Genomic DNA, 20,208 nt, shown 5'->3' on the forward strand with positions numbered 1-20,208 from the left:
GGGGAACCTACAAGGCGGCACGAGCATAAATACAGACCCCGGACCAGGGTTATCTTCCTCCCTTTTCTCTGGAGCAGGGGTCTCCAACCTTGGCCACTTTAAGCCTGGAGGACTTCAACTCCCAGAATTCCCCAGCCAGCTTTGCTGGCTGGGGGATTCTGGAAGTTGAAGTCCACCAGGCTTAAAGTGGGCAAGGTTAGAGACCCCTGCTCTGGAGGATCCATTTCCCTCAGATTTCTCACTCCAACCCCGACGAGCAAAAAGTAGCGCTTTCCTCAGCCTCGCCGGCCGCCTCAGGCGCTGACCCGCCACGGCAGAAGCGTGAAGCCTTTTTTTTTAAAAAAAATATATTTTTATTATTGGTTTTTGTGGGGTGTGTTGTTTTTTTTTCCCGGCGCCTCGCTCGAAAAGGGCGGGAAAAGCGCGGAGGCCTCGAGCCCCGCCCCTTTTAACGGCCCGGCGGCCTCCGCAGTCGGGTGGGCGGGGCCGCGTGGCCGTCCCGCCCTCCCCCGCCCCCTTTCGCGTCAGCGCGGAGGAGGAGGGAGGGAGGAGGAGGGGGAGGAGGCGGCGGCATCGGGCGACCCTGCAGGATGGTGGCGGCGGCCGCGGCGGCGTCGGTGCCGGCGGCGGAGGCTGAGCCAGGCGGCGGGTAGAAAATGGCGGATTTCGAGGAGCTGAGGGTGAGCGCGAGCGGGGCCGCCCTCCCCCCCCTCACTCCCTCCCGCGGAGAATCCTCCCTCCTCCCGCGAGCCCCGGTTTTTGGGTTGGGGGGGGCCCGCTATCCTCTTCCTTTCTTCCTCCTTCCCTCCCCCCCTCCCTCCGGCCTCCCCGAGGCTGATGGGAATTGTAGTCCGACGCCTGGGAGTCGCGCGCAGGGTCGGGGGGGGGGCGCCCTCCAACCGTGGCGACTCCTTTCCTTCTTTCCTCCCTCCCATTCCCGGTCCTTTTTTAATATATATATATATATATTTAATATATATACACACACATATTAAATATATATCTATATATTAAACCCCCCCCTTCCCGGCCTTAGTTTCCTTCCGGTCGCCCTCGGGACTACAACGCCCATCTTCCATGTCCCTGCCGGACTCGTCTCGGCGGGAGGCTTCAACCTGAGGGCTCCCAGAGGACCCTCCCGGCGCTTCGGAGGAGCAGGTGAAAACAAAGGGAGGGCTGCTTCCCCACGTTCGCTTGAGGGGAGAGTCGGGGGGGAGGAAGGAAACCCCCTGGTGTTTTTGTTGTTTTTTATTTTATTTTAAATCGCCACAGGAGGAGGGGAGCCTGGACTGAACTTGGCTGCCTCACCTGACCCCCCCTCCCCTATTTCCTAAGTCACCCCTATCAGTCCCTCTAATTTCCCAAGTCACCCCTATTACCCCCCCTTTATTTCCTAAGTTACTCTTGTTCCCCCCCCTTATTTTTTAAGTCACCCTAACCCTTATTTCTTAGGTCACCACTTATCAGCCCCCCCCCATTATTTTCTGCCTCCCTAACCCCTCCCTTATTTCTTAAATCACCCCATGTCCCCTTATTACTTGGGTCATCCCTATCGGGCCTCCTTATTTTCTAAGTCACCCTAACAGCCCCCTATTTCCTAAGTTACTCTTAGCAGCCCCCCATCTTATTTTTAACTCACCCTAACCCCTCCCTTATTTCTTAGGTTACCCTTATCAGCTCCCCCATTATTTTCTGCCGTCTCTAAACTCTTTTATTTCTTAAGTTACCCTATCAATCTCTAATTTCCCAAGTCATCTGTACCAGAGCTCTCTTTACTTCCCAAGTCATCCCATCACCCCTTATTTCCTAAGTTACTCTTGTTCCCCTTATTTTTAAGTCACCCTAACCCTTATTTCTTAGGTCACCACTTATCAGCCCCCCATTATTTTCTGCCTCCCTAACCCCTCCCTTATTTCTTAAATCACCCCATGTCCCCTTATTACTTGGGTCATCCTATCGGGCCTCCTTATTTTCTAAGTCACCCTAACAGCCCCCTATTTCCTAAGTTACTCTTAGCAGCCCCCCATCTTATTTTTAACTCACCCTAACCCTCTCCCTTATTTCTTAGGTTACCCTTATCAGCTCCCCCCATTATTTTCTGCCGCCTCTAAACTCTTTTATTTCTTAAGTTACCCCTATCAATCTCTCTAATTTCCCAAGTCATCTCTACCAGAGCTCTCTTTTCTTCCCAAGTCATCCCATCACCCCCATTTCCTAAGTTATTCTTAGCAACCCCCACCTTATTTTTAACTCACCCTAACCCCTCCTTATTTCTTAGGTTACCCTTATCAGCCCCCCATTATTTTCTGTCTCTAAACTCTTTTATTTCTTAAGTTACCCCTATCAATCTCTCTAATTTCCCAAGTCATCTCTACCAGAGCTCTCTTTACTTCCCAAGTCACCCCATCACCCCCCTTATTTCCTAAATTAGTCTTAGCAACCCCCCACCTTATTTTTTAACTCACCCTAACCCTCTCCCTTATTTCTTAGGTTACCCTTATCAGCTCTCCCCCATTATTTTCTGCCTCTAAACTCTTTTATTTCTTAAGTTACCCTATCAATCTCTAATTTCCCAAGTCATCTCTACCAGAGCTCTCTTTACTTCCCAAGTCACCCCATCACCCCTTATTTCCTAAATTAGTCTTAGCAACCCCTTATTTTTAACTCACCCTAACCTCTACCTTATTTCTTAGGTCATCCTTATCAGCCCCCCATTATTTTCTGTCTCCCCTAAACTCCTCCCTTATTTCTTAAGTCACCCCATGTCCCCCTTTCTACTTAGGTCATCCCTTTCGGGCCTCCTTATTTCCTTAGTCTCCCCATGAACCCCTCCCCTTGTCCTAAGTGACCCCTGTCAATCCCTCTTGTTTCCCAAGGCACCTCTACCGAACCTATTTCCTAAGTCACCCCTATCAGCCCCACCATTTCCTAAATCGCTTCTAGCAATCCCCCTTATTTGCTGAATTAAGCTTAGCATACCCCCTTATTTTTAACTCACCCTTATCAGCCCTCCTTATTTCCTAAGTCGCCCCCAAATCCCCCCTTATTTCTTGAGCACCCCATCAGCCCCATTATTATGTCACTATTATCAGTTCCCCCATATTTTCTCCCAAATCCCTCCTTATTTCTTGAGCACTCCTATCAGCCCCCTTATTTCCTAAGTCTCTCCTAAGCCATTCCCCTATTTATTGTCACCCTATCAGCCCGCCCTATTTTCTAAATCACCCCAACCCCTTCAATTTTTAAGACTCCTCAACCCCCTCTTATTTCCTGAGTCACTCCATCCTTATTTCTTAAATCACCCCTGTCAGCCCCCTTTGTCTAAGCCTCCCCTAACAATTCCCCATATCCCTTAAGTAAGCCCTATCAACCTGCTCCCTATTTTATTAACTCACCCCTAGCCCATACCTTCCTCCAAGCAGCACCTCCTTTTGTGATTCTCAGATGTTTCCTTTCCCACCAGCAATCCACTCAGTTTGGCTTCACCTGCGGCCCAGAACGATGAGCTTTTGTGTCCCTTCATAGCCTGTAGCTCTGGAGTTACTCAGTCCATGTTGCTCCTTTGCTTCCTTCCCAGCCTCTCTTTCTCCTGGAGTTCGTTCCCTGCCAGGCACTTTTGACAAGAAAAACAGCTTAGTTTCTCACTTTCATAAAGAGGGATTTTTGGAGACTATATTCATTTTTTTCCTGTGCTAATTATTCACCTAACCCCTTCTCGGATCCTAATTCTATTTTTCCTTTGTTGCGTCCTTCTTCTCCCCTCCATTCTCAGGAAGGCCCTTTTCTTTAAGCTTCTGCTTTACCCTGCAGGGTTTCATTCCCTCAATTGAACCACAGAAAGTATCAGGACTTCTCTGAGTGTCAGGATCCAGTGTAATATTCTACATACTCGAGAGGCAGTCCCATCTATTGTTGAGACCTGTTTAAAAAAAATAGGCAAGATTGGGCTTTTAATCTCTGAGTTTACTCCTGGAGTCCTGATACTTTCCTGAAGAAGTCTGAAAGCCTTTATAGGCAATCTGCTTTTGAATTCATTATTGTTAGATACAGATCACTGAGCTGAAGATAATACTCATGGATTATGTCACTTCAGTTAACAAAAATCTAACAATGCTTTGTAGATTTAACTATAGGTAATTTTCACTTAATGGCCAGTTACTTGGCAACTGTTTGTAGTTATGATGGGCCCCTCTCCCAAAAGGTACTTGGGACCCAATTCTAGGTTTCTGAAGGTGGCAACTCTCATGGTAACAAGGAAAGCCTGGCAGCCCCCTTGCCTTAAGGCCAGTTTATATATTTATATTTATTTTTCACACTTCTTAACCTACTATCTCTTCAAATTTAGAGCCCTCTGCAGTCATGTGATGGTGTTTATGGCTGTTTTAGCCAGAAATTGGCCTGTTCAGTCAGTTTCCAGGAATAAACACACATAGGAATACCTTGACTCACTTAACTATTGCCAGTTTATTTAACAACTGCTGCAAAAAGATTGTAAAATCAGATTGGTGTAAGGGTGTCTTGATTTACAATTGTCATGATTTATGACAGAAATTCTGGGCTCCATTTTGGACATAAGTCAAGGACTAATTGTATACCACTATCTCTTGTATGTTTTATGACTTCAAACTCTTTATATTTTGTTTCGTTTTTTTATGTCCTGAAGCTGATTGTATTGGGGGTGGGGGGCGAAATATGCAGGTTTAAATTTTTTTAGTTATGATTTTATTCTGACATTAAAGTAATACTTTTTAGTGCACAAAATATTTTTATTAATGGCCAAAGAGAGAAGAATCAAAGTACAAGTATGATTTGAAAGAATCTTCTTTCAGCTGCTGTTTCCTTTTCCCCAGTATCTTCTATTTAATTTAATTTTAGTGTTTCAAATGAAGCTCAAATTTTAATTTATGGCACAGTCTCTGTGCCATAAGTTTGTTGGCCTAAGAGCTGTTAAACAGGGGAAATCAAGATGTTATAGTTTAACAATACTTCCATGTGTATTCAATACTCTTAACTGAGAATTTTTTAAAAACACGTTCTACATATTTGGCTTCTCCCTCCATTGTTGAAAATTTCTCCCTTGAAACATTAAATGGCAACCTGACCTGTTCAGTATTGATTAACCAAATAATACTGTATGCTTAGTTTCTTTGACTGTTGGAATGAAGAGATGGTTATTTAGTTGTGTAATGTAAAGTACTTGAAATTGCAAAAGTATATCTCTACTCATTTCTTTTGTCATTTATGACAATGCTATTATGACCATGCTGTGTTTTGGAGAGAAAATTGTTTTGGGGTGATTGCAGGTGCCCCGATAACAGCTGAGAACTACTGAGATTAAGTGAGACTTTTCCCAGGATTGCATTGTAGCTATGGAAGTATAATCCTGGGAAAACACACAGCTTCTTTAAGGAACTGTTGATGGATGCTGGGTGAGAGAGGTCCTTGGTGCTCTCTGGTTTGGTTGCTTTCTTGCAGATTTTTCATTACCCAAACTAGGTAACATCAGTCCTATTACTGATGTGAGGACTAGCACCAATGATGTTGCCTAGTTTGGGTAATGAAATTTATGGAAGAAAACAATCGAAGCTCAGAGAGCATCAAGGACCCCTCCTTTCAACCTTGAGCTACCAATATTCTCCTTTATTGGTATATACTGCATGTGTTCCTGCACACCTGAAAACCCCAATTTCTCTTAAAATCGAAAGACTAGACACCATCTAATTTATACGAAGTCAAAGTAGAGATGAGGTTGTACTTTACAAGAAGATAGCAAAATATGTCCCCAAACTGGAATGGAATGGAATAGAATAGAATAGAATAGAATAGAATAGAATAGAATAGAATAGAATAGAATAGAATTTTTTATTGGCCAAGTGTGATTGGACACACAAGGAATTTGTCTTGGTGCATATGCTCTCAGTGTACATAAAAGAAAAGATACATTCATCAAGGTACAACACTTACAACACAATTGATGGGCAATATATCAATATAAATCATAAGGATTGCCAGCAACAAGTTATAGTCATACAGTCATAAGTGGAAAGAGATTGGTGATGGGAACTACGAGAAGATTAATAGTAGTACAGATTTAGTAAACAGTTTGACAGTGTTGAGGGAATTATTTGTTTAGCAGAGTGATGGCCTTCGGGAAAAAACTGTTCTTGTGTCTAGTTGTTCTGGTGTGCAGTGCTCTATAGCGTCGTTTTGAGGGTAGGGGTTGAATCAGTTTATAGCCAGGATGCGAGGGGTCTGTAAATATTTTCACAGCCCTCTTTTTGACTCGTGCAGTATACAGGTCTTCAATGGAAGGCAGGTTGGTAGCAATTATTTTTTCTGCAGTTCTAATTATCCTCTGAAGTCTGTGTCTTTCTTGTTGGGTTGCAGAACCGAACCAGACAGTTATAGAGGTGCAAATAAAGTTCAGAAGTCGCATAAATATGTATTATTATACAGATAGTCCTCACTTAACGATGGAATTAGGGATAGGAATCTTCATCGCATAGCACCACAGGTGTAAAGTGTGACATATGTGACTGATATGGGGGGGGGGAAAGGGGTACTAAAAAATGAGAAAAAACATGATATGTGTCTCTGGAAACACATCAGTTCGAAAGCTGTGGAGTATAGTCTAATAAAAAGCATTAGGCTCTTTCCCGTGTTCATTTATGGGGAAACCCGAGCTTAAAAATTGGGAAAAAGAATGATAAGAAAAAAAAAATCAGATGGAAGCAGGAACTTTTTACCAGTTGATAGATGATGATATATTTTTTACATGCTCTGTGTCAAGAGACAAATATCTACCATAGCAATCCCCAACATTTCCGACTTTGTGGACCAGCAGAGGGGAGGGAGGGAGAGGGAATGGTAGGCAAGCTTGCACGCTACTCCAGTTTGTGCAAATGGCAGACACACGCACACACCGCTCGCATGCACTCACCCCTTGCTTCTGCAGCCCGGTTTTAAACGAGCAAAGGAAAGGCCCAGTAGTGGGCTGCGGGCCAGGGGTTCAGGACCCCTGATCTACCAGATGTAATGCAGTGGCAATATTAATAGTCCCGACATTTGTCGACAAGCATTTGAATTTTGCAAGTGTTTGAATTTTGACCACATGCCCATAGAGATGCTGCAACCGTCCTAAGTGGGAAAAATGGCCATAAGTTATTTTTTTCCCCAGTGCATTGTACCTTTGAACGGTTGCTAAACAAACAGTTGTAAGTTGAGGACTATATATAAAAGCTTTGCTTGTCATTAGAATAATGAAAGTAGATTTGACAATCCGGATATATGGAAGATTGTAACTGGCAATGTAAAAAAGGAGTAAATGAGAATGAGTTGGCTAATGGAATAAATGAAAATAGATGCATGTGAAACCAAGAAAAAAGGAAGGATGTGATAAATCTTAGAATATGGTGCCATGAATTTCCTTTCCACATGAAGGAAAGTGTAAGTTTTATCATGAATTAAAGAGCAAATGTATACATCAAAAATCTGCTTTATATCTTTAGTTGTTGTGGGAACATATGCTGGTAGAAATAGATTTGTGAAGTTGTATGTTAACAATGGAAAAACCCAGAAATAACCTAAGGAAAAAATTGTGGGGGGGGGGGGGAAGCGAAAAGCGAATAACTGCAGGAATGGAAAGTATGAATTCTATATTGAAACGTATTAGATGATATTAATCTCCCAACAAACAAAGGAAAATGTACATAAGAAAGGAATATGGGGGATGCTTTCAACAGCATGGAAAAATAGTATCACCCAGTGCTACAAGAATGTGTAATGCTAATGAGAATGATGGAAAAGGATTGGGCCTGCCTGCGATTGAAGAAAAAATGCATGTAAGAGAATGCTGGAAAAGTGAGAGAAATGAAAGAATATTGTAGAAAGGATGTTGCATGAAGAAAGAGAGTTTTGATTCCAGTGTAAAGCCCAACTTCCTCTTTTCCTATCTCCCCGCACACCATTAAATATAAAAATAATTTCAACTGCACAGAGCTGTCCAAATTGCCTGGTTAAACTGGAAGAACTACAGAGAAACCTCTTGTGGCTCAACAAACTAATGCAGTCTGTTATTAACAGCAGCTGCTTGCAATTACTGCAGGTTCTAATCCCACCAGGCCCAAGGTTGACTCAGCCTTCCATCCTTTATAAGGTAGGTAAAATGAGGACCCAGATTGTTGGGGGCAATAAGTTGACTTTGTATATAAATATACAAATAGGATGAAGACTATTGCTAACATAGTGTAAGCCGCCCTGAGTCTTCGGAGAAGGGCAGGATATAAATGCGAATTAAAAAAAGAATAAAAAGAAAGAAACAGGACTTAAAGCAGCAAATCAGGATAAGTTGTTGAAATTAGTGTAAAACCTAAACATACTTTGCCATTCCTTAAGCCAGAGTTGCCAGGATGAAAGTCAGGAAAGAGAGAAATGATAGTAGGGAATTAATATGGATGCGAACAGAAAAATAGGGATGCTTGACTCTTGATTTTTAACATATTTCCAAAACCAAATCAGCTTTAATTGAAATGAAGGAAGAGGAAAAAGAAATGCTATCTTGCTATCTTTTCTAAATATCCCTATTATTATATTTTCTGCATCAAAAATAGATTACTTAAGTGTTTGGTATATTTTCAATTTCTTATAATAATTGCTTTAAGAAGTTCCATCTTGACTGCCCACACATACTGTAAAGCCATTATCATTATCATCTGAATTTAATCAAGCGTTTAAAAATAATCATTTTGTACCTTGTAGCATAATATAGAATGGAATTATAATGCTCTGAAGGTTCCCCTAACTCTCTAGAAGAAGTTTCAATATTGTAGAGAGAGGTGGAAAATTGCTGCCTCCAATTTTACTCCTGGAGGTCTTTCTCTTGGTGGGGATTTATTTCTTATCATTTGCAGCCCAACCCACCTCACAGGGTGGTTGTTATGGGGAAAATGGGAGGAGGAAGTTGCATTGGATTTGTTTATTTGTAAAAATAATAAAGATGGGATGCAAATAAGTAAAAATAATAACACCCATCTTTCACAAGTAACTCTGGGTAGTTTACAGGATTAAAAACAACTCCCCCCCCAATAAAAATATTATTCCCCCCTTCCCTGGGCACCCAAAGATAAACAATGAACAATTAATCACCGAAGGTAACAGAGCTTATCTCCACTTCGGTTCGAGTGCCTGGGGAACAGCCAGGTCTTCAATGCCTTATGGAAGGCTCACAGGATTCGGGGCTTTTAAATCTCCAGGGAGGGGGTTATACTGTTTCACAGAGCAGAGGACGAGAGAACATGACTCTCAAGATGACATTGTTTAATAGAAGGGACCTGGAGGTTTGCAATAGTGGTGAATATCTGTAGCTCAGATGTAGGATGACGGTGAAGGTTCCTTCTCCAAGCTCGTGGGTTGGTTTTCTGAACATTTTGTTACCAGGCTAGGTAGTATCTTCAGCGGAGTTTAGGGGATTGTTTGTGGTGTTCTGCTTATAAGGGCTTCAGGTGTGGGTGTCTCAAGCGAGGTCTCTTTACGAGGTCTCTGGAGACTCTTAAAACCAATTCTTGGGAAGTGTTTAAGGACAGATTCTGAAGAATATCCAAGAAAGGGAGATTTCAGACGTCTAGGGTAGCTTTGCAAAGCCCTATCATGCATTTGTTTTTGCTATTGAAGCATTGCTTATAGGAAGAATATTCTAGACCTGGAATGGGAGTCCTACAGCCCTCCAGGTGTTGGTGAACTGCAAGCCTTGGTAGCACAAATGAACAGACTCGGTAATAAGGGATGCCGGAAGTTGTATTTTGGTAATATCGAGGAATGGAAGATGGCTTTTGAAAATGGGGGTGAAACAATAGAAGCCCATCATGTTAGCCCCTGTGGTTGGATTTTGTGTTTCGAAACTGATGCATTGACTTGCTTTTTCTCAACTCCCTGTAAAGCTAATGCTATATTTGCAGGTCTGTAGTCCTTAATTAGGACCATTTGAAGTTACAACCTCACTGACATAAGTGACTTATAACTTGTCCTCACACTTAGGACCGTTACAGCATCCTTGTGGTCACATGATTGTGATTCAGGTGCTTGGCGGCCGACGGTGATTGCCATGTCCCAGGGTCACGTGATCGCTATTTGCGACCTTATTAGCCAGCTTCCGGCAAGCAAAGCCAAAGGGGGAAACTGGATTTGTTTAAAGACAGTGTCAAAAAAAAGGGTCGTAAAATCGAGCAAAACCGCACACCGTCATGTGCATGACTCATTTGTCAAAATGTGTTCCAATTCCAGTTGTAGTAACTTAAGGACTACAGTAGAACCTCTGGTCACAACCATAATTTGTTCCATAACTTCGGTTGCAAATCGATTTGGTCGTGACCCGAATCTAATTTTGGAAATTTGGCACTTACAAAAAAAATGGCATGGTAGGGGAATTCGGCTGCAGGAAAAAAAATGATGAATTTTAGTCGGAACCCGATTTGGTCAGAAGTGTTCGTGACCAGAGGTTCTACTGTATCTGTATTCAGAGGAAGGCCAAATTGTGAAAGATAAATAAATACTCAGAAGAGTAAGAACATTTAGCCATGAGAAAATTTGAGGCTATCTTGTGCTCTGTTTTTTTTTTTAATTTATTTTTTATTTATATATAACATATAACACCAACCCTGCGCCAGCTGCACTGGCTGCCTGTGGTCTTCCGGGTGCACTTCAAGGCGTTGGTTACCACCTTTAAAGCGCTCCATGGCTTAGGACCGGGTTATTTATGGGACTGCCTACTGCCACCGTTTGCCTCCCACCGACCCGTGCGCTCTCACAGAGAGGGACTCCTTAGGGTGCCGTCAGCCAAGCAATGTCGGTTGGCGGCCCCCAGGGGAAGGGCCTTCTCTGTGGGGGCTCCTACCCTATGGAACGAACTTCCCCCTGGACTCTGACAACTCCCTGACCTTCAGACCTTCCGCCACGAGCTGAAGACGTACCTATTTTTCCGCGCAGGACTGGCATAGAATTTTTAGACATTATTATTGGGTTTTTAATTTTTAATTAGGTTTTATGGTTTTTAAATGTATTTTAAATTGGGGCCAAATTTGAATAAGATTTTTTAGTTATTGTTTTATCTGTATTGTGTTATTGATTGTTGTTTTTACTTGGCTGTAAACCGCCCTGGGTCCTTCGGGAGAAGGGCAGTATAAAAATTTAATAATAATAATAATTATTATTATTATTATTATTTATTTATTTATTTATTCATCTATCTATCTATCTGTGTTTATCATAGAATTCCACTTCAAGTCACTAGTTTAGTGTTCCAAGGAATGAGTGTAGATTAAGTGATATATTTAAGCTGATTCTATAGCTCTTTGAGCTGCACTGTAATCACAAATATCCTGCATGGAACGAGACGATGGGTATGAGACACCCTGTAGCTATAAAAATCTGAAAAACTGTGAAACAAAAACAGTACAGTAACCAAAATGAGTGTTTGGGCTTTTAACTCTGTGCTATAAATGTGTCATTTCATTAGAACTTATATTTTACTTTATTGCTGCCATTATGGAGGTTAATGTTGCTTGTTCGATGAAAAATTATACTTATTGAGAGGAATGGGTCTAGTCGTGCATGCGTGGGGTGCAGTTTGAGTAGGGCTTTTAACTACATCCCAGTTGCAGTACCATCAGTATTTCAGTGACTGAATTGGTTAAAAAACCCCACTCCTAAATCATGAAGGTTTTGTTGCCCATATATGGCATGACACAATATTATGATGTAAATAAAACTTGATCGTATTTACTGTTAACTTTTTTAACCTAGGGCTGTCAATCCATCCTGCCATTGCCCATCATTTCACCTATTCTTGATCTGTTGTTGCTCCTAGAATATGGTATCAAGTTTTCGGGTGTCTGAACTGCAAGTGTTGCTGGGTTTTGCTGGACGTAATAAAAGTGGGCGCAAACATGACCTCCTAATGAGGGCTCTGCACTTGCTGAAGAGCGGCTGTAGCCCAGCGGTTCAGATCAAGATTCGGGAACTCTACAGGCGCCGCTACCCCAGGACAATTGAAGGCCTTTCTGACTTGACTGCTCTAAAATCTTCAGTTTTCAACCTGGACAGTAGCTCTTCTCCGGTTGAACCTGACTTAGCCGTGCCCGGATTGCATCCTGCACCTTCAACTTCGGCCGCTCCCCAATCACCTTCCTCTCCTCTTGGTTCAGTGTTACTTCAGGACACCAAGCCTCATTTTGAGATGCAGCAGCCGCCCCCTTCGGTTCCTCCAGTGCATCCTGACGTTCAGTTGAAGAGTCTCCCTTTTTATGATGTGCTTGACGTTCTCATGAGGCCTACCAGCTTAGGTAAGTGTGCTAAAATACACACGTTTGATACGAACGCTTAGTCAGGACAAAAATAATGAGGTGACACGCCAAACTGGTTTGCCCTGATTATTGTTTCCAATCCCAAGACTAACTTAGAATTGCTTGCTGGTTAATGTTCCAATGTGATCAGCAATCCCGTTTTATGAAGCTTTTAAAAAGAAGAGCTATAGCTAGAGTATGGTGTGCCAACAGCTATACATATTTTCTCCCCGATTGTGAAGCGTGCTGTGCAAGGAGCTGCGAGAGCAGCGGGCAGGCATGGAGGGGGTACTGGATCTTCCCTCCCCCTCCCCCCATGCCCCATGCCAAAGGAAAGCAGCCAGGCTTCTCCTTCCCTCCTACCCTTCTCCCTTCCACCCACTCAATCCTACTTTGGGACAGAGGAGCGCGTGCTGGAAACACGTGTTGGGGCGACTGACGATAAGGGCGATGGCTGGGAAGGGGTGGGGCTTAATCACCACTGCACATGGGTCAGATAGATTGTGTTGGCGAGCTATATCTATCCTGTAGTTTGATGATGCCTGGGTTAATTGTTCTTGCTGTTAGGAAGTTTCTCCTCAATTCCAGGGTGCTTCTCTCCTTGATTAGTTTCCATCCATTGTTTCTTGTCTTGCATTCTGGTGCTTTGGAAAATAAGTTGACCCCCTCTTCTTTGTGGCAGCCCCTCAAATACTGCTATCATGTCACTCCTAGCCTTTCCTTTCTCTAGACTAGCGATACCCAATTCCTAACTCATAGCTCATGGATAATTCCAACTGTCTGTGAGATAGGATCCTTCAGCCTTTTCTTAAAGACCCTTAGCAAAGAAAAACTTACCATGTCACAAAGTTCTTCCTACTATGTAGTTGGACCTTCTTTTCTGTAGTTTTAAGATCCTGGCCTCAAGGACACTGGATAATAAAGTCTGTTCCCTGTCTATGTGGCAGCCCTTCAGATCCTTAAAGACTCCTATCAAATCTCTTCTCAGGTATTGGCACCTTGCTTGAATTTGTCAAAATCCTCTTTGAACAGTGTTGCACAGAACTAGAAACAGCTCTCCTGATAGATGGAATGCAGCAATTCTTTTCCATAATCTTTGCCATTTGCCTTTTTAGCAACTACATCACAATTCAGGCAGTCCTCGACTTATGACCACAGTCGAGTCCAACGTTTCTGTGGCTAAGCAAAACATTTGTTATGTGAATTTTGTCCCATTTTATGACATTTTCTTGCCACGGTTATTAAGTGAACCACTGCGGCTGTTAAATTGCAGTGCCTTACACAATGTAAGCCGCCCTGAGTCTTCGGAGAAGGGCGGGATATAAATGTAAAAAAATAATAATAAAAAATTAGTAACACGGTGGCTAAGTGAATCTGGCTTCCCCCTTGACTTTCCTTATTAGGCGGTGGCAAAAGAGATCACATGACCCCAGGACACTGCAACCGTCATAAATATGAGCCAGTTGCCAAGTGCTGAATTTTGATTATGTGACCATGAGGATGGTGATTATGCGAAAAATGGTCATAAGTCATTTTTTTTCAGTGCCACTGTAACTTTGAATGGTCACTAAATGAACTGTTGTAAGTAGTGGACTACCTTTACTGGCTTATGTTTAACTTCTGCTTGACAAGGATAGCCGCATTTAAGCGTCTCCTCACTACCTTCATTTAATTAATAAAAATCTTCGAACAGCACAGGATCCCTGACAGAATTCTGTTGCTTTTTATTTTAATACGTCTCTCCAAGATGAAATGAAGCCATTAACAATACACATTTCGGGCATTGTCATTTAGCTAACTGTTAAGTGCATTTAGCAGTATCATCTACCCCATATTTTAATTAATATCATTAGGCAATCTGTCAAAGGCTTTGTTGAGGGCCAAATAGTGTTTGTAAAAATTGTTTTTAATACGGCTGTAAACCGCCCTTAGTCCTTCGGGAGAAGGGCGGTATAGAAATATAGACAAACAAATAAATAAATAAATAAATACAATATGTTTATAACATTCTCCCGACCTACCAAGCTTCTACTACTAAGTACTACCTATTAAGATGAAGATTTGAGATTTGAGAACGTGCCACTTAAGAAGGAGATGAAGTTAATCTAACAAAGATTGTTTGCTACAATTCCCATGCTGGTTTTTAATTGTGGCCTGCCTATCCAAGTTCTCACAGACATGCTGAAGCTACCCCAGGATTGATATCAGGTTGCTTGTCTCTAGCTTGATGGGACCACCTCACCTTTTTGAATATGCAGACAACATTTGTTTTCTTCCAGTCTTCTGGGACCTCATCAATCCACCAAGAATTCTCAGAGATTAAAAAAAAGTGGGCTTTTTAAAATTAAATTTTCTTTTTCAATAGCGAAATGCAAATAATAACGGCATCACCAACAAAAAAGAAGTGATTATATGCTTCAGAGAGAAAACCAAAATATAATGATTAAAATAAATTAAAAGAGACAAAGCTAATTAACAGAAAAATGGGATCCATATAATAATTACATATAATAATGCAAAATTAATCCAAACTCATTGCTAAAGCTTATTAAATCTGGACCATACAGAGACATTGCATTATCTTCTCATTTTTAGAACAAAGAAACTTTTTAAAAAATCAATTACAAATCAATATACGGGATCCTTTTCTTTAAATCAGAAGAATTAAGGTTTTTTAGGAGAGTAAAATAATATTTTTTGCTTTGCCCTAGGCTTCATAAAATCAAAACTCTTTGTAAAAATCACCAGCGCCATTATCTAACCCAAAGTTAATGGATCCAGCTTACTGCTTTCTTTACCTACAGTACATTTTTGTAACATGCAAGATAGCATTCATCTTGGAGATCAGGCCCAGCATTAAAGTGGGTGGGTGGGGGCGAAGGATACATATATACTTACGTATACAGGTAGTCTGGTGGGTTGCTCCCAGTTCGGTCTGGTTCTGTAGAATTGGTAGTAAAACCAGAAGGAGTCTCCACCCACACACCACAACATCATCATGGGTGATCTGCGCATGCGCAGAAGTGTGTGCGTGCTCTCGAACCGGTAGTAACGGTAAATAGAACCCACCCTGCTCCAGAACCATAATAAGTCCGAGGTATGAGCTTCTTTCTCAGGGAAAACCTATTTCAAGGTATCCTGCCCTTCAGACACAAAAAAACAACTTTCCAGAGAACTACCTTCTCTTGGGAACCCAAAGGTGCTTTTTCAAGAGGCAACTGGACTTTCTGGTTTTTCTTTGAAGATGTTTCGCTTTTCATCCAAGAAGCTTCTTCAGCTCTGACTGAATGGTGGGGTATGGAAGCATTTATACTCCTTGGAGACAGCTGGTCATTTGCATTCTTTCAGAGAGTCTTTGAGGCCACCTGGAGGTTTGTCTGTGTCCTCAGGGTCACCTGAGTGGGGGAAATGGGTGTGGAGCCTACTGTTGAAAAGGATTGTATTGTAGAGTGGAGATAGATGTTGTTGTATCCCTCCTCCTCTGTTGAGAGAGGGCCTCTTTGACCCCTCTGTGAAACCAGCGGTCATCTCTGTCCAAAATGTGGACTTTGCTGTCTTCAAAAGAATGACCTTTGTCTTTTAAATGCAGATGGACTGCCGAATCTAGTCCTGATGGGTTTGTTCTCTGTTGTGCCATGCATTTATGAAGTGCTTTTTTTGAAAGCTGCCTCTTGAAAAAGCACCTTTGGGACAACCATGACCTGGATGACTGTGAATTTCCATAGACATTCTCTTGGGAAACATCTCAATGTCTCAACTTTCCGGAAAGCACTCACCTCTGCTAGTCTCATGGATCTGAACCTGATAGTCTTTTGATCTGCCAAGGACAACAGAAGCCACCGGCCATCCGGTATATGAGTTTTAGCGCTTTCTCAATGCACAGTTGATATTTATGTGTCGAAGCTTTATTGTGCATTGATAATTCCTTGTAAGGTTCAGTGTGTTTTTGTATCAGTCAGAAAAGATTTCCTGTATTCAGCTCAAAAGATCTTTTGTCTCTCTTTCTCTTTAGTACAGAGCAGTATTCAGAGATTCCAGGAGTACTTTCTTTTTGCTTTAACACCTCAACAAGTCAGAGAAATCTGCCTTTCCAGGTAATAACAGAAAACTTGAGCCGAATTTCCTTGTACACAATTTCGTATCATGAAAAACTCCCCTAAACATTTTATGTCCCAATACTTGCTGGATATTGAACATTTTGTGGGTTCTCTTCAAGCAAAATTATTACTTCTTTGTGTTTATTATCTTGTATTAGTTGCCCTCCTGAGTGCAAGTATATATTTCAAATTTTTATTATGCCAACAAAACTTTGAAAACAATTACTGCTTTATACACTTTGAAAATAATTCAAAGTAGCACATTTTTGCTATTTATTAAAAATGGTCTGTTGTTTCTCATAGTCTGAGTAAGCTTAAAAAATATAGCTCCTTTAAGAAACTCACTTATTAAATCTAATTCTATTTTTAAAGAACTGCAGGTTTACTTAATAGCAGAAATGGGTTGGTCCACATAAGGTCTGGCCTCCACTGTTTTTCTGAATTATATTCAAATTGTGCTCCTCCCGAAAAGTAATGTGATAAGTTAATATTTTTTACTTTGGGTTTTGGACATGTGCACCACAGCTGAAATTTGGTGAGAATTCTTCTTAATTGGTTTGGTGAAATTCTGGTTCAAATGTTCCTGAGGAATTCCTGCCTGTTTGAATCCAATGGTAATAACCATTTGATCCATGCATGTTATGTTTCTTTCTAGAAAATAGCCCGTTTCTACAGAAATCTAATGGACTTTTTTTACACAATGCCTATTCTTTAGTTATAGAATATTTATATGAATGCAAACTGAACCGCTATTGGATTAGTAGGCCACTTAATATTTTTTTGTTCTCTAGGATACCTGAAACTCCATTATTTCTATCAGAGTAAAAAATTGTATATAATTACCTGCGTATACTGTTTGTTAGGGGCATATACTTATAGAAGTGATATGTACATGTTGAAATAAAATCAAAATTAACCATGAATTTTACCAATTCTCATACAACATGTCCGAGAAAACAGACCAATACATCAGAAAGAGTGAATGCTATCAACACAGCAAAGCTGAACTCTAGGGACAATTATTTACCTCCCCAAAATATTCTGTTTTTTCATTACAGTTTCAGAGATTCACCCTGATGGAAATGCTTATAACTTTGTTAAAAACCTCTATGCTCAGAATATTTCATTTATACTGTTTTAAGGTGTTTTCTTCCCTACAATTTTGACTGCCCTAGAACCTCTGGAACAGTTGGCTCTTCAGCAACATTTTTCAAGCTTCCATTTAATATGGCCTTTTCCTTTTTTTAATTTTATTTGTTCCTGTTTGTCAGCTCTGGTTTATTCTTTCATTTTCCATTTTTATTTAACTTCACTAGTGTTTCTTGTTTTTTCCAGTGGGCATTTTTACCCCTCCCAATGGTGTGTATGGCCTTGAGTTCCTGTAAATCTATAACACGTGGCAATAAATTCATCCTACATATAGGCATCTGCTTTGTTTGAGCTATTTAGAAAGGACTATGTTGCTTATTAAGGCTTGACAACAAAAGCAGGATTTGTCCGCCCCTTGGCCTAAATGGGTGGGGGGTGAAGATTATTTTTTGCAATTGTATGATCCAATGGAGAACATCTCCAAAAACAAGCATGCAAAACAGGAGACAGTGCCAAGATTTCTCATACACTGCACTGACCACAATGAATAAGAGACCCCCATATAGTTACAGAGGAGTTTTTAAATCTAATTTGCTTCCAATACTGTGGTCTGACTTTTTGTACCTACACTACAAGTATAGATCCAGTTTGGGCCACAAGAAAGGACTTAATTGCAAACTTATAGTAGTAGGTAATTTCATAACAAGCCGAGCAATCCTAGTAAATCGATGAAGCATTCTGCTCCAGTTTCAATAAACCTAATAAAAAAAGAAGGCTGGAATAATGGTAATTGTCACTAAATGTTTTGATTGGTTGTTTTTGTGCCAACTTAGCTATTGCTGAAATAGAACCGATAGAAGAGAATATTTGTAGCTCAGGGTTGAACTGTGGGGTCCTTGGTGCTCTCTGAGCTTGATGGTTTTCTCGCAGATGTTTCATTACCAAACTTTAATCCTGGCGATCAGATCTTTTGGTTCCTGAATGTTTTATTCAGCAATGTCAGAAAGCAGGTTTGATGAAAAAGTGAATCCTAATAAAGGAGAAGATGTGTAGCTCAGGACTGACATGAGGGGTCGTTGGTGTTCCCTGAGTTTGCATGTTTTCTTGCAGATGTTTCATTACCCTAAGTAACATCAGTGCTAGTTCTAGCAGTGATGATGTTACCTAGTTAGGATAATAAAACGTCGGCAAGAAAACAAGCAAGCTCAGAGAACACCAAGGACCCCTGAAAGTGAATCCTACAGGTCTGGATAATAGCACTTAGCTTACATCTTCAGTCCCGTATGCAACTGATAAGGCCACAGTGAATAACAGTCTATCATGGAGTCTTTAGGTTGCGGTTGCCCATGGCTTCAAATATGACCGATTAATGTTAGCAAAGGTGGCCATTCGTCCGCTGAGAATTCATACCTCTGAACAAACCTGTCAACTTTCTTCAACGTTTATTTCTGCCACTGGGAAAGCTGGTTGTATGTTGTCTGAAAACAACTCGCAATGTGGGGAGAGAAACTGTCTTTAACAAACGCATCTGCCCCTCTGATCTCTATTGAAGCGGTGGACAAACATTGGCTGAAGCAAGTTTGTATTCAAAGGTGAAGGTCTAAACCATTTCTATTTCCATTGCTACAGGGACTTTTTGCCTGGAGGCAGAAGAGACTACACGGTGCAGGTTCAATTGAGGTGACTTCCATCTTTCTTACGATAACATATCCATAATGCCTTCCTTTAACTGGAATGAATGGTAACTTAAATTCATTGACTGAACACTTTTTTCTTTTGCAAATAGACTATGCCTAGCAGAAACAAGCTGCCCTCAAGAGGATAACTACCCCAATAGTTTATGCATAAAAGTGAACGGGAAGCTCTTTCCATTGCCGGTATGATGACTAAGTTATTTTGATGTATTTATTATTTTGATGTATATGGATGCTCATCTCAAATTTATGATGCTGGGTGACTCACCATGTTACAGCCGGTCCGAAGACAGGGGGGGAGGGGTATGTGCAGAGCAGAGAGTATTATTCCATCTGTACGGTAAGTGGGAGAGGCAGATATGGCGGAGGCGGGGGGTCGTATCGTTCTTCGGGAGCACGTGTTCGATGTTTAAAAGCGATCACGTGCTCCGGCCCCTCAGTCCTCACTGCTCCCGGAAGGTCAAGACCCTCAGAGCTTGGGTCTTGGCTGATGCTTTGCAATGCCGGTCCGTGGTCAACAAGGCTCCCTGATTTGTGATCTGATTCAGAGGAGTCCGCGGACTTCATGGGCATTACGGAGACCTGGTTGGGCACAGAAGGGGTGTACCCTGGTTGAACTGTGCCTCCGGGTTTCCGTGCATTCCATCAGCCGAGGCCCAAGGTAGGTGGGGGTGGCGGTTGTGATTAAAGAAAGTCTAGGGCCGAGGGAGTCCACTGTTCCTCAGATAGCTGGCTGTGAATCCTCCTTGTGAAGTGGGGCCACGGAATCAGATGGGGCTGTTGATCACGTACCTGGCTCCTTGCTGCGTGACTACAGCCCTACCTGAGCTACTAGAGGTGCTTGCTGGCGTGGCGGTTGAGATTCCCAGACTTTTGGTCTTGGGGGATTTCAACCTGCCATCAGCCGGCTTGTCATCAACGGTGGTTCAGGAGTTCCAGGCCTCCATGACGGCCTTGGACCTGATTCAAGTAACTGATGGCCCTACACACATT

The 20,208-nt window shown here is 41.8% G+C and overlaps 1 protein-coding gene across 8 annotated transcripts in view; it reads left to right on the top strand.

Annotated features, from left to right (window-relative positions):
* The first annotated feature begins 554 nt into the window (after nt 1–554).
* The window catches only part of PIAS2 (protein inhibitor of activated STAT 2), a 96,037-nt gene continuing 76,383 nt past the window's right edge, over nt 555–20,208 (top strand). For 5 of the 8 annotated variants that reach the window (XM_058171059.1, XM_058171055.1, XM_058171056.1 and 2 more), the window contains exons 1-5: nt 555–680; nt 11,861–12,335; nt 16,348–16,429; nt 19,151–19,201; nt 19,308–19,398. In XM_058171059.1, the coding sequence (XP_058027042.1) occupies nt 657–680; nt 11,861–12,335; nt 16,348–16,429; nt 19,151–19,201; nt 19,308–19,398 (723 nt within the window). In that variant the 5' untranslated portion in view covers nt 555–656. Of the gene's footprint in view, nt 681–1,036; nt 1,159–11,796; nt 12,336–16,347; nt 16,430–19,150; nt 19,202–19,307; nt 19,399–20,208 lie in introns of all 8 variants that reach the window. The other 3 variants (XM_058171057.1, XM_058171062.1, XM_058171058.1) reach the window with 3 other exon arrangements.

Source organism: Ahaetulla prasina, chromosome 2, assembly GCF_028640845.1.
Source record: "Ahaetulla prasina isolate Xishuangbanna chromosome 2, ASM2864084v1, whole genome shotgun sequence".
Classification (NCBI taxonomy): domain Eukaryota; kingdom Metazoa; phylum Chordata; class Lepidosauria; order Squamata; family Colubridae; genus Ahaetulla; species Ahaetulla prasina.